A 14,981-nucleotide genomic window follows, 5' to 3' on the forward strand; every position below is an offset into this window, starting at 1 on the left:
TTAAATCTTTAACACCTTCTTTTCCATATTTAAATGACTGAGCTTCTAAAGTAAGAGTAAACTAACATTTCCGTAGGCTGGAAAATGTCCTGATGATATCTCTCAGAATTCAATAATTGGAACTTTCTATTTTTAATTTAATCAAATGCCCTCTTGTGCCGGGAGGTACCCTCCGCTCTACTGAATAAACAAACGAGACTGGTAGTGAATAGGTCTTTATTAAGACCGTGGGACAGTGATATAACCTATACGCAGTGTCCTATTAATGTGTAATGTATACCGCCAACTAAAGAATAGCGAATTATCGATCGGACAAATGGTGCATTGTTATAACTGTGAAAAATAATACTGCTGATTAAGGGGTAGCGAATTATTGATCGGACCAAAGACGCGCAAACACGTAGAACGACCTAGGGTTCTGATTGGTCTCGCTTCCCTGTCTAGCCCAGTCAGTTGACTCCAGAACACAAGTCACAGCCTCGGAGATATGAATCATTATATTTCAAACCAACTTTGTTTATATACCAGTCAAGCAGACCACAACGTACCATAAAATAGAAAATAACATTGTACAATAATGGCCAGTAGGAAAATGACACGTTAAACAAATATTGACCAATAAGATGATACCATTTCATGTCCAAGGATAGCATTAGGCTTAACAGGATAATTTTTGGGATATTTTCCTGAATATCCCAACATGCATGAAACCCGTACGAGCAGTTTAGAGTCTTTATCGGTCCTGATTCCCTCCCAACCTAGTCAAGTCTGTTGAGTCCAGAACACTAATCTCAGCCTCCGTGATATGAATCATGTATTTCAAACATACTAGGTTTATATACAAACCAAACAGACCATGTCGTACCACAAAATAGGAAACAACATTTGTACAAGATCTAGCCGAAAATGGATGTGAATGTGGGAGATAGTAATTAATAGACTGGGTATAACTGAAGAATGGTAAATCGTATAATAATAGTTCATATGGTAAGACAGACATGAATATGAATACTTTAGTTACGTAACAATTATACGATAAAAATATATGTGTAGTATTATTCCAGAAACAGGTCCCAACAGTTACCATTCATTATTCTCATTGGAATATAACAGGCAGCATACAGTGGAGCGCGAGGTTACATAAAGCTTTTCAACATCCAATATCAGATAATAGGAAATATAATATCTACACGAAATGAGGAAGTGAATGACATATACTTGGATGTTTGAGGTCAACTCATTAACTAATCAACCCAAGATGTCGCAGACCTTCCTCAACAAGTATCCTCTGAGATATATTTTGTTGACTACACTGAGTTTTGGATGCAAGTTCTCGACAAGTATGGTAAGCTAGCACCTCAAGAGGATTAAAAAAACATGTTCAATGTCGGGGGGAAAATGATGGACCAATTTTCAACACTCCATAGTGCAAAGTGGTCCATCTGTAGCATGCTGCAAACTGTGGTGGTTTGGCTTCGAGATAATTCTTTACACTTCCTATACCAATCACCCTGACAACCGTTATTAGATAAATTCCAACGGCCTATTAATTCAGGAGGCAACACTAAGCGCCAACTACAGTTTACTATAGAGTAGCACAGATAACAAAGCTTCAAATGCACCAAGTAAATGTGAGCAGAATAGCTAATACGTGCGAGTGAGTGAATACAGAGGCGAATTCGAATTCGAGTCACTTTGTAAGACTCAAGCATATATATATCAGAATGGGTTTTGTGGAGAGTTCTTTTTAGAAATTTCACAACTTGAAATCACGAGTCGACTGAAGCTAGAACACCATGGAAAACCTGGAAGCATTGGACGGCCGTTTCGTCCTAGTATGGGACTCCTCAGCAGTGCGCAACCACGACCTCGCACCCAGCATGATTCGAACCCAGGACCTACTGGCTTCGCACGCGAGCACTTAACCACTAGACCACTTAGCCGGCATCCAACGGTGTTAATGTCTAACTTCAACCAATCCACGAAGTTGCGCCACCGTACACCATTGTCTTCTGTGAGTGCACGTGCGCGAAGCCAGTAGGTCCTGGGTTCGAATCATGCTGGGTGCGGAGTCGTGGTTGCGCACTGCTGAGGAGTCCCATACTAGGACGAAACGGCCGTCCAGTGCTTCCATGTTCATACGGAGATGATAGCTATAATAATCATACAAAGGCATAGACAAATCGTTGCTGCCCAAATAAAACTGTCTGTTAAATGGGTTAACTGAAGGACTCGACAAAATTAATTGTAAACAAACTTAATTGTAGGAGAGATGTTATAAAGCCAACCACAAAACTTGGGCAGCCCTAGTCCGAAAAATCTTGAAATCCTGTTACTCTAGATCTAAAATCTTATGCAATTAGTGGCAATAATCCCTCTAGAACGAACCTTATACTAGGAACCTTGAATTATCTTTCTTACTAGTTTAATAAGATAACCTTTTACTAAACATTTATCAGCTTTATTCAAACTTGGTGTTTGGTAGTAGTGTTTACTCACAAAAAAATATAGCCTAGGTCGTAACCATAAATGAGCCACGAAATTTATTCGTAGACTCAGATGCACGCTTAACTCAGAAACCTGTAAGTTACTGAATCTTTAAACTTTAGAATGGAGGGGACTCAGAGACATTCGCTCAAAGACTGACAGTTTTATAAACACCTACGAAAATATCCAGGAATTAGGGGCACGACATGACAAATTAGACCGTAGGCACAACTTCTACTTGTTACGAGTAGTCAGATTTGAAAAACCCTCAACCAACTGACGTTTTCTGAAGTTCTTCAAGAGCAAAGCAGAACATTAATTTTTACCAGTGTACTAATGCTTATAATACTTGTTTGCTTTGCATCTCTAGGTCCCTAAATTAGACCATCGCCAACCCAATACAAGCAAATACTAAACCTGTCAAGTTAAAGCTTCCTACATTCCGTCTGTAAACATTTGAATCATATGAAATGTGACCAAAATAATTTTCAAGCAGCCTTAATACAAGGTTGGATTATGAATAAACACCTGATTACCTAAGCGGAGTCAAGAGTCATCGCTTTCCGAAGGCTGACATGATCCAGGCGACTTCTTCATGGCCTTTAAATTGAAAATATTAAATTCCATGAGGACCTCACACGGACCATAGTGCTAATATTCCAGAGTTTCCATTACTTGCTCCTCCTTACAAATACATAGGTCCCAACATAATAGTAACCCTAATCTATTTTTATTGGTAGTGAAATCTCATTGAGTGAATGCCCATTCTATTCTGTCTACATCCATCTTAGGCCCCCTGCTCTTCCTTCTCTACGTTAATGAGTTACCGCTGTTACTTAGGTAGTCGACATTATTGTTTGCGGATGATGTAAAAATCGGGAGAACAATAAAAAGTGCTGCTGATCACCTGGATCTTCAAGATGACTTAGACGATTTAGTTAAATGGGCTCGAGAGTGGGGCTTAGAAATCAATGCTAGGAAGAGTGTGCTAATGCACATCGGTCACGGTAATAGTCACCGTTACATTATTGAGGATAAACCTATTCCATGCGTTCAAGAGCATAAAGACTACGCATTGCAAAGCAGCCGCTGTCAAAGGTTTTCGTGCGTTGTGGTCACCTCGTCGAGAGTTCAAATCTTTTAACGAGGAAACGTTTCGAATTTTATATCCCATATATGTAAGACCGCATTTAGAGTGCTGTATCCAAGCAGCTAGCCCGTTTCTGGCAAAGGATACTAACTCCCTTGGGCGTGTCCAGCGTGTGGGAACGGAATTAGTGAAGGGTTTTTCTGGACTTCCTTACAATGAGCGTTTAAAACGCCTAAGCCTTTTCTCCTTGTCGTATCGTGGGACACGAGGTGACCTTATACTGGCATTTCGTATCTTTAATTATGATTTGAGTGTTAATATTTCTTATCTTTTTGCTCCCTCCAGCATTAATAATCTCCGAGGTCATAGCAAGAAGGTTCATAAACCGCGATCTAATAAACTTAAAGTGGGGTCCCGCTTTTCTCATCGAGTACTCAATGATTGGAACGTCTTACTCGAACAAGTGGTATCAGCCCCATCAGTGAATATTTTCAAGGATAAGCTGGTTCTTCACTGGAAAACAATGTGTCAGGATTAATAAAGGTTCACCAACCTACTATCCTTAATACTAAAGACTGAAGACCGAAAATAATTTGTTAATTTCGACTGTTTAAACAAAAGGTCACCCAAATTGGATTTCAGGGTCATTATTTCAGCGGGCAATGCTGTTTGCTCCCACTTTCGATCCCAAGATTGCCTTAGTCTAAGGCTTGTGTTATTGCTGATTGCTGTCTGCTTCTTTCCTTGGTAAATGTAAGTGCACTATGTGCGTTTTTGGGTCATCGACACACCTTTCCTTATTCTTTTTTCAGCTCTGACTCGCGCTACTCTGCGTGCTTCTCTAGTACACAAGTACCTACTAGCTAGACGCGAACCGCCACAGTTATGAATGATAGGTTGCCCGATGTGTTTTCACAAGTTTTGAAGAAGTACTCTGAAGTTGCAGACTATAAAGGATCGTATGCCGATCCGAAATTTAAGGTTTTATCTCGATTTTGAGCTTTATTGTCAGGATCTCCTCGTGATTGCGTGTCGATTGTGTGAAAATGCAATGAACATGGTAAATGAACTTTGCTTGTTTAGCGAAAACGAAAGCCTAGACGATCTAAGCTCTGCCGAAATAAGGTGATAATGTCTTTCATTGGAGACTATTTGGTACAGATACATATGTCTTCCTGCATTACTTGGTTATTTCAACTCTCAGAAAAACGAAGATCGGCTATCTTGTATTCGTTTGGCTTTGGTATGATATGTTTGTCCTGATTCGCTTGAGTTAGTCTCTGTACAAGGACTTTTTCAAACTTTGCTCAGATTATGGCGTGTTGTTTCCAAGTGGAGTGTCTTTGGAAAAGTATGTTTTTTTATTTCTGATTTTTAAACATTCTTGTGAATCAGCATTCCCTGTACTTTTCTTAAGTTTGTGTTTTCCGTTGATCAAAGTCAGCTATTTCTTCAGACGCTTGGAAGTTGAACAATTATTCAAGTAAACGTTGCTTTGAATAAGTTTTTAAATTACTAAATATATGAATAGGCCTCGGGAGAAATCCGTGTAACTCTAGTGTCCGTCTCAAGGTTTAGATAAAATTATTCAAGACACACAGAATTGGAAAGACCGTTAAATGTACTCGTGCTTCAAGTTTTAAACCGTGTATAGTGTTAGAACACCTAAACACTTCATTTAACTATCATAATGTTGTTAGCCAAATATCACCATACGACTATGCTACATAATTTTGGAACTGGATAACCGCTTGTCAATTGGTTTAGTTTAGCTTATGTAAATCCCAAAGTGGGTACCTGTAATTGCAGAAGTAGGTCATCGGTAAGGACGAAATGAATGATTTTGTTAGCTAGTGCTACTTTGGCTGAAATGTTATACATGTTGTTCCACTCTTTAATTTCGTGTTTTGCTGCCAGTTTGGTGGGTATTGTGAACTACTGATAGCCAGACCAACCCATAGCGTCCGTTTATGCGTTTTTGTAAACTATGAGGAAAGTATGACCTTCCTGATCTCCGTCTGCGAAATCATAAATTCATGAGTAAAAACTGACGTTTTCTTTTCTCAGACATTTTAAGCAGCGGTCTTGCTTAGGAATATGTTTTCAGGTAAAATGTGCATATCCTAGTATTATAGATTTATGTTTCTCTACATCTTACTTAGAAACAACCACAGTTCCGGCCAGTCCTCAATGTCAGATCTTGCACACGATCGTGAAGTCAAAATAAGACGTTATAAATCAAAGAAAGCGCTAGAAGAACGCTTGGAAAAGCTTGCATCGTACGTGGACCAACCTCATATTGATGAAGAAACCAAGGTATACAATTTTTATATATCAGTAGTAAATACTACTAACTACTTTTTCTTCACTAGTTGTATCTGTCGGACCAATTCACAAAAGTTAGTAGAAATTGACAAAAATGTATCTAAACGAACCTATAACTTCTTGATCGACGGTAAACGCTAAGATTGTAGCAAAAGCACCACTCATTAAGTATACAGCTGTGTAAACGACAACTAGTTACCTAAGATCATTTATAATAGACTCAAATGACCAGTCATAAATGAGATTACACAAAATGACACGGTTAGTGTTTGAGTAATACGTTTATAACATGAGGTCCAGTCATGTAAAATTTAGAGGGAAAATTGTGTTTAACCGTCTTAAACTTTTAGTTATAAACGTGTATATATATCGAATTTAGAGGTTATTTAACAGGTAGCTAACGAAATCATATTCCAGTCATTATTAAAATCCAGCTAACGAATCAACATACGTATTCCTTATGATGCAATAACTGGCATAAGTTCTTGGATTGATAACTATATACCTTGATTCTTACTAACAATGCATATTTACAACTCCAGGGATAATCATGGTATCAAAGTCCATAAAGGTCATTATGTGTTTATTGCTATGTAATCACGAAATACTTCATGTAAATAAATATGAAATCTCCGCTGTACCTTGACGTCTCATCAAATGACTACTGATTGCCTAATGAATCACTGTCGCTATTACTTATATGGCGTGGATGTCCAAACTGGATCTCATAAACTTTGTTACTCTATTCGTATCATTTTTAATAAATGGTTTGCTGGACATTTTCGTAAAAGTCACCCATATTTTATGATAACTAAATAGTACATTTAGAAACCCTTCTTTTTTTCCCTTCAAATGATTTCATAATAATCGAGAAGCTAACATTTTGAACTGAATAGATCGAGTTCCGTCAGATTGCTTTAAGATGCATCAGCTCCAGTTTCACTGAGAAGAATTTGATCTTAATATCATCTCCAATTCACTGCTAAGTTTATACAAATTTCTGAAGTCAACATTTTCAGCAATATTGCCAATATAAGACACCAATATTAAATGTAAGTAAAGATATGAGCTAATAAGAAGCGATAAAAATTTATAGTAATGTGATTTCCAAGATTTAAGCAGATAATAAATAATTGATAATCCGTTTATTTTATTGGTGTTTTTTCCATTTAATTGGTACTTTGATCCAATCATCCACAATAACCAAGACAAATCAATTATTAAGTATATAGTCACTGTAGAAGAATGTGTCAAAGACAGTTCCTCGATTCTTTTGTTTAACACTCTTGATCTTCAGGAAATTTATTACCTCAATTATCTATGCTTATTTTGTAGCGTGAGTTCAATTTAACTCTTGTTCAAAGATGGCTTTGCGTCGCGCAAGATGATATAATCAGTCTACAAAACGAACTGGACATTCTCGCGAAAGGCAGTCCCATAAACGAGAATAACATAAATGTGACCAGATCAGAACCTTTGCGACCATTTATAATAACTCGGTCGGCTGCACAAGCTGCAGTGTTCGGTGCTGGTTATCCAAGCCTTCCGACAATGACTATTGAGGAGTTTTATGACCAACAGGTTAGCTAGATTGTTATTGTATTTTACTGCCATCACACCGTTCTTTAAAGCAGAACAACAGATTGGTAGTTACACCACTCTATTTGCAAATAATTACGATCAAATTCAGATGTTACTTGCCCAGCTTTGATTTTCGTGACCAACTAGTATCATGATATATAACATTATGAAGCTAAAAAATAAATACATAAACCTGTTCTTAAAATTGGTTAAATTTCGTAAGTTAAAGTTAGTGAATATGACACTTTGAGGGCATATCCATTCTTATCTGATAGTTCAATTTAAAATTTAATTATAATTTCTTTTACAATGTCTGTCATCCTTCAAATCCAAAGGGTAAAAATTAAAATGATGGAAGCAACGTTTTTCTAGTCAAGTTCTCTCAGTCAACTTTTGATAGCATTTTTTAAACATGACTGAAGAAAAGTAGGATTTTGACTACTCCGATTTATATTCTCTATAGATAAATATCAATACCAACATATTTGCAGGGAAACACTTTTCTCATCATAAGTTTTAACAAACTGGCTTAGTCATAAAATAACCAGCTGTTACGTAGATTTTTTTATTCTCATGAAGTGTGACAATACAGGTTTGATTTCTTTTATATATATTTTTAAAATCATCTTGAGAAATACTAGCATTTACCGATCGAGGCGTTCAGCATTATCATTCATTTAGTATGCGAGAATTAATTGAAACACGAAATAGTAATTTTTAACGTACTAAACAGTTCTTCCCAAAAATAGAACTACGAAACTTTAAAAAAACCTGTCTTGTTTGTTACGGTGCTTTCGTTTCATTAGATGTCAGACTTTTATGATGTAACTTGGTAACTTGATAATGTTCAAAACGACAAGTATGTAGCTTAGGAAACTTGATAGCACCCCAGCACAGGCTTTCTACCTTGAAGGGCGGTGCTTTGTAATCAAGAAATAGGTTGAAAGAAAGCTAAGGGTAAGCAAACCAAGACAGTATCAATTGGTGAAGTCACTAACTGGTGGTTTGAGTCATATACGTAGATGCAAACTACCTGGTCGTGGTCTGCATGATAACCGCAGTCAGTGGTTAGAGAAATTGAGTGGCATGGCCCTGAATCGCTCACAGTGGTGCAGATACATTAAATCTCCATCTTCCCCCAGGTCTTGAACTTCATACATACCTTTCCTCTTTCCTTTTAAATCATATTCCTTAAATTTAGTTTTTCTTTTTTCAGTGCTACGACATTGTTTCTATCCATTCTGTTATTTTCCTTTTATCATGCTGATTAGGTGTTGCAAACCCATCCCTCTATTCATACCTACTAGGTATTTTTTCAATATTTTCATTGTTACCTATTCGCCGTAATTCAATTGTTTTTTTTCAATTATTATAACACGATCACTCAATAAACTCTGTTTCATTAATATTTCCCATTGTTACCAATTTTTTTGTTCTGTCCTTAGGTTGCAGCTGGTTTATTACCTCCTCCAAAATCTATTCTTCAAAGTGGATCACGACCAAATGTGGTGCGAATTGATCCATCAGCAGAAGAACGTGAAGCTGAGGAAAAGAAAAAGGCTAACCAAGACGAATTAGAGGATGCCGATGATCCTGATATATTGTCAAAAGCTCGATCACTCGATGAATTCAAAGATGAACATCGTAGAGGTAGCGGGAACAGAATGAATAGAGCTTAAAGATCTCTGCTTACTATGTATAGGTTAAACATTTATTCAAGTTGTGTATAAATGCTAAATACAGATACTGAGCTAAACTTCTTCGTTTTCTCTAGTTTAATATTGAGTGATAATGATTATTCTCTATCCTATTAAATAATATACATTGCTATTAAGTTGGAAAAGGTTCGACAGTAAAAACGAAATCACTTGCTGTCCATTTGAGTTTTGTACAGACTTTCGAATTGAGCTTCAACAGATAGTCATGATTTGTAGGCAGAGACTAAGTGACATGGCTCAAAATCAGTCGCGACGGTTCAAATGCATTTCTTGTTTATCTTATTATAATTCTTTTTTATGGTACTGCCCCTTATTTTTCGTTCCGAAATTTTATCCATTTCTCTTTATTCATAGTTTTCATTACTGTAGCTAGTTTGTTTAAAAGTATAATCACTTGTAACGTCTCACTCATCTGTAGCGGAAATTTATGATGAGCTGGGAATTTGGTTGGAATAATGAATTTAGTCGATCAGATTTTTCAAATATATCACCAATTCATGAACTCAGAAAGAATAAGTTTTACTTAAGTAAATAAATTCGCTTCTTTATTACTCTCTATTTTTGATTTTATTGGAGTGTAGTGGGGATCTATGTTTATTGACAAGTTGTTTTGCAACAGATTCAGTGACTTCACAAAAATGTTCGAGAAGCTAACCTTGCTTTGATGATCCAGACTTTTTTTAAAATAAAGTTTGATTGTTGATTTGAAGTTCTGTAGATTTGATGGTATGGTTTAAAATCTGTCATAGTCACGGAAATACATGTATTCACCTTATTGCTGTAAGTAGTGACTGTCGTGTTTTCTTTTTTGATCTCATTCAAAGTCGATGTTTTTTTCGTTCGTTTATAGGTATCCATAAGAAACACTAACGAAAACAATGTCAAAGAAACCTAAAGTTCAATTTATTCAAAACGAAGAACCGTCATTTATAAAAGAATTTAAACAACGTGCCGGTATTCCGACAGCTGCAACTATTGACTCGAAAGTGAGTTAGTAGTTACCACATATCACCCATATTAAGATTATTGATTACAACAACGGTTAACAAACAATTTAATAGTAAAGTTTCTTAGAGTTAATGCCTCCTCTCTTTATTACTGTTGTTTTTCAGCGTACAGAATTAAGTCTTGATGATAATGATGAAGATGATCGGCCAGATGAGCAGCCACAAATAGTTTTTGATCCATGTTCTGATGTTCATGAATTAGAAGCAAGAGCATTTATTAAACAATGGCAGTATGAACATAAACTTGGTCATATAGAAGAAACTAATGTGAAAAATGAAGAACCAGGTAAAATTTCTATTTATTTTTTTCATTCACAGTCCCTTCCTAATTTTATTTTCTTTATAATTGTTATTGTAGGCGTACCAAGTCGAATAATGTTTCGATCTGCTGAAGAACGTTGTTCCGATGGTAAAATCCCAGTAAAGAGGACAGATAGTGAGATTCATTCAAATAATCGACCACTACCACCTCAACAACAAAAACGGACTATCCGAGATCGTTCACCCATTGATTCTAAACGTAAAGACACGAAATGTTCATTGTTGTCATTTGATCTGGACGAAGATGAAGGATAGATTATTAATTATTGTTCTTCCCAATAATGTTTGACGCTCTTATTATTGTAACATATTTTTCGTTATTCTTTGGTGTATATGTTGAGTAATTATAGCGAAATATATTCACTACTCAAATATCTGATGTATGTTACTCATTGACATAATATTTCTTTCATAAATATCTCACTGACATATTAGAATTCAACAGTACATCGCCGCAAAACTACCAACGCGATAGGTGAATAAACCACAGTAAAAGAGATTTTACTTTATTCATTACTCATCTTCAAACTATATTTATTTGTGTAAGATCAAGTTACTCCAGCCGGCTGCTAAAACCGAATTACGTAGAATGTTATTCGAATAGGTAGTTTCATGGTTTGAAATCAAGTGCTTTAATTACTTATTAATGGAACCAGACGCATGTGAAGGAATAAAATTAAACATTAAGTAAGATAAATACTGAGAACATGTATTTATTAAAAAGAAAGGAGCACACTAATGTCATATTAATTTCAGGTTTATCCGCACAATTAATTCGATTAGAAATATATGCCTGACTTATCAGAAATCCAACTAACCGGAATTTTCCAGGTCTATATTTCATAATCTAGATATTTTACAAGCAAGTTACAGTCATTTTAGTCAGTTTGCATTAATATTCTAATCGAGTTTTACAGTACTGGCTTGATTCTAGGCATCTAATTGATTGAGTAGTCCAATCACGTATGTTGGTGTACAAGTCCAGACAACTACTATCTGACTTAGTTACTTCAATGGGAACTACGCGAATCAAATATGCCAGATCAAGGTATGACTTGTCGATGATGCAGATGAATATTATCATGAAAATTATGTTTTCATTGAGACCAGTGTTAGACCACCATTGAAAACCTAGGAGCACTGGACGGCCGTTTTGTATTACAATGGGACTCAATAGTGCACATCACATTCCCTCACGCAGGACCTTTGGTCTCGCGTGCAAACGCTTGACCTTCAGACCACTGGGCTGGCATTCAACAGTGTTAATGTCTAACTTCAACCAATCCACGATATTCCACAACCATCTTGTGCTTAATAACAAAAGACATTTCAGTGTTAGTTTGTCCATAGTATCTTAATTACCGAAGGTTGCTTACTCTCACCCTTTCTCTTTCTCCTGGTGATCGACTGGATCATCAACATCTGAAGGGAAGCACGGGATACAGTGGACATCCAGGATGCAGTTGGACGATCTAGACTTCGCAGATGATCTGGCTGTTCTATTCCACACGCAACAACAAATGCAGGAGAAGACGACCGGTGTAGCAGCAGCCTCAACAGAACTAGGTCTCAATATACACAAAGAGAAAAGCAGGATTCTCCGATACAACACAACATGCACCAATACAATCACAATTGACGGAGAAGATTTGGAAGATATAAAACCTTTACATATGTGGGCAGCATCATTGATGAACACGGTGGATCTGATGAAGATGTGAAGGCGCGGATCGGAAAAGCAAGAGCAGCATGTCTACAACTGAAGAACATCTGGATATCAAAACAACTGTCAACCAACACCAAGGTCAGGATTTTCAATACAAATGTCAAGACAGTTCTATTTTATGGAGCGGAAACCTGGAGAACTACGAAAGCCATCATCCAGAAGATACAAGTGTTTATTAACAGTTGTCTATGCAAAATACTTAGGATCCGTTGGCCGGACACTATTAGCAACAACCTACTGTGGGAGGGAACAAACCAGATCCAAGCGGAGGAAGAAGCTCCGGAAGTGGATAGAACACACATTGAGGAAAGCACCCAACTGCGCCACAAGGCAAGCCCTCACATGGAATCCTCAAGGCCAAAGTAGGAGAGGAAGATCAAAGAACAGATTACGTCGGGAAATGGAGATAGACATGGGAAAAATGAACAACAATTGTATAGAACTAGGAAAGAAGGCCCAGGACAGAGTGGGTTGGAGAATGCTGGTCGGCGGCCTATGCTCCATTAGGAGTAACAGGCGTAAGTAAGTAATCTTAATTACCGAAATGGTGTCCACTTATCCTGCGGCGAAATAATGTGTTTAGTAGGACTCGCACATTTTGTACATGAGAAGATAACAATTATCATACTGCAATTTCTTGTCAAACACTAAAGGAAGTAGGTGTTAACAACTTGGATTATTTGAACTTCTGGAATATAAGAGTTGCACCATTCTTCTAGGTTCTTATATAGGATATAAGCCTGAATTAGTGAGCTTGGATCATTTAATCTTTGCAAATTGATACCCAAACAACTAAATCCGGTAAGCATACCTGACTATTTGGTTGGTGAAATAATGCATATTGAAATAAGGAGACTTCTGTAACATACACTCGGTTGATACTCGTTTCAGTAGAAACATGGTTAGCTCATCGAAAGGTTTTAGTCTCATCCGCTTGTCAATATCTAGAATCCGACCGGAACCGTTTACTATGGTGTGTTGTTCGTCCCACTTCCTAATGAATATTAGTTATTAGATTAACAATAATATATCCTAGTGCTCTATTCATTAACACTATTTAATCCTGGTTCTAATGAGATAATCGTAATAATTATAGACAAGTTAGCTAAATTACTCCACACTAACGGACATCTATCGTATACAAGTTACCGACCCGGTTACAAAGAGAAAATGTCGGTACATTCTTCTGAGTTCATTTGAACCCACAGAATTAATTGCAATGAAGATATATTTCAGCATCTTGACAATCACGTTGGGGAACAAACAAAAAAATACCCATATCGACAATTTTCCTTTGTCTTTTGTAGGTTTGATATATCTCCAAATTTAACTCAAAGTCAGTTCGTTATGATCAACGCAGAACTTGGGACATATATAAGTTCTCAAACCGTTAATATATTGAGATGAAATTACATTATTATTTATATAAAATCATAAGTACATGTATAAACGTACCTTGATTACATTCCTTTGAAACAACACTCAACAATTGCTGACTGATTTCTCTTTGTTTGGCGCTGAGCTAGTTTCGTTTACTATGGAGTTTTTTGGTCGATTTCCCTGTAGTTTGTACAGGTTGGAACTTGGAAGTCACAGGGACCAGATAATAATTCATCTGAAATGTATCCTCTGACTTCTGCTACCGGTGTTATTCGAACCAACAAAATTAAATAAGAACATTGGAGTTTACCTCCAACGTGTATATAAGAGTAAATTTTCTTATGATGAAAGTTGTTTGGGGTGATCTACTTGTACTTTTCTTTGACATTTTCCATGAGAGTGGAAGGATTATGTTTTTCTTATTTTATTGAATTGTACCTCATACTACACACTATTCTTGATCACTTATCGCCTTTATTTCGTCACAATAGTATCTTTACTTGTGTAGGGCATAATTTTAAGGTACTCAACTGTACCAGAACTAATGTGTTTACTTAGTAACTAATAAACGATGAAAACAAAGTGACTGTCAGGTTTGTAATTGAGCACTCGACTGACTTTGAGTACTATATTTCCGTACATTAGCAACGACCTAATAAATCTATTGGAATCAAATAAAACTTGCTACTATCAAACTAACTTAAAATGTTTTTTCAAAGTCATTAGAAAAAGGCATTTTTATGACAATTAGCATAGAATTGTAAATTCTTAGCTTGTAGAACATTTAAATCTTATCTTGATATTTACGATTGAGAATTAGACAGCATAACCCTCTTTCCTCCTCTTCTCAACCTTCAGCATCTTAATCTTAGACGCTTTCTTCGCGACCTTACCAAACACAACTCTAGGAGGCATCACCTTGTAGACGAACGCGTAGCCATATAGATGATTTCCTCTACTATATGCATTACGGATTTTAGAACCTCTGAACCTCTTCCTAACCTTGACAAGTTTTTAAACTATGTATGAGAAGTGTGTCCACAATAATTCTTTGGTTTTGTATAATATATTTTTACCCTATACTGGCTGTCTGCTGATTGGCTAATATTTCTCAAGGTCATTTAAGATTCACTCAAAGGTCATCCACAAATTATAGTCTCGCCGATGGTTTGGTCGTGAAGCTTTCATCGTTTTTCTGAACGACATCATCAGCACAAACTTCAGGTAGAAGTGGAGTGTTCGAATTTCTCCACATGTGGTTCATAGCCTGTCCTGTTGACTTTTAACTTGTAATTGACAAGTTTATGCTGATGATGTCGTTCAGAAGAACGATGAAAGCTCCACGA

General features: G+C 36.6%; 1 protein-coding gene across 2 annotated transcripts; it reads left to right on the forward strand.

Moving 5' to 3' along the window:
• Positions 1-4,202: 4,202 nt before the first annotated feature.
• Positions 4,203-12,173, forward strand: IGBP1_1 (Immunoglobulin (CD79A) binding protein 1; the record flags this gene model as incomplete). 2 transcript variants are annotated; one of them, XM_051216724.1, is made up of 8 exons in its annotated part: positions 4,203-4,330; positions 4,390-4,558; positions 4,590-4,928; positions 5,740-5,893; positions 7,238-7,483; positions 8,929-10,187; positions 10,314-10,494; positions 10,527-12,173. In XM_051216724.1, 3 exons carry the CDS (start codon positions 5,768-5,770, stop codon positions 9,160-9,162), a joined length of 606 nt encoding a protein of 201 aa, XP_051065320.1. In that variant the 3' UTR covers positions 9,163-10,187; positions 10,314-10,494; positions 10,527-12,173. The 2 variants fall into 2 exon arrangements, with proteins under 2 accessions (XP_051065320.1, XP_012791852.2); XM_012936398.3 differs by lacking the exons at positions 4,203-4,330; positions 10,314-10,494; positions 10,527-12,173 and having other exon boundaries at positions 4,463-4,558; positions 4,590-4,702; positions 4,739-4,820; positions 4,855-4,928.
• Between the last annotated feature and the right edge of the window lie 2,808 nt (positions 12,174-14,981).

Source organism: Schistosoma haematobium, chromosome 6 (assembly GCF_000699445.3).
Source record: "Schistosoma haematobium chromosome 6, whole genome shotgun sequence".
Classification (NCBI taxonomy): domain Eukaryota; kingdom Metazoa; phylum Platyhelminthes; class Trematoda; order Strigeidida; family Schistosomatidae; genus Schistosoma; species Schistosoma haematobium.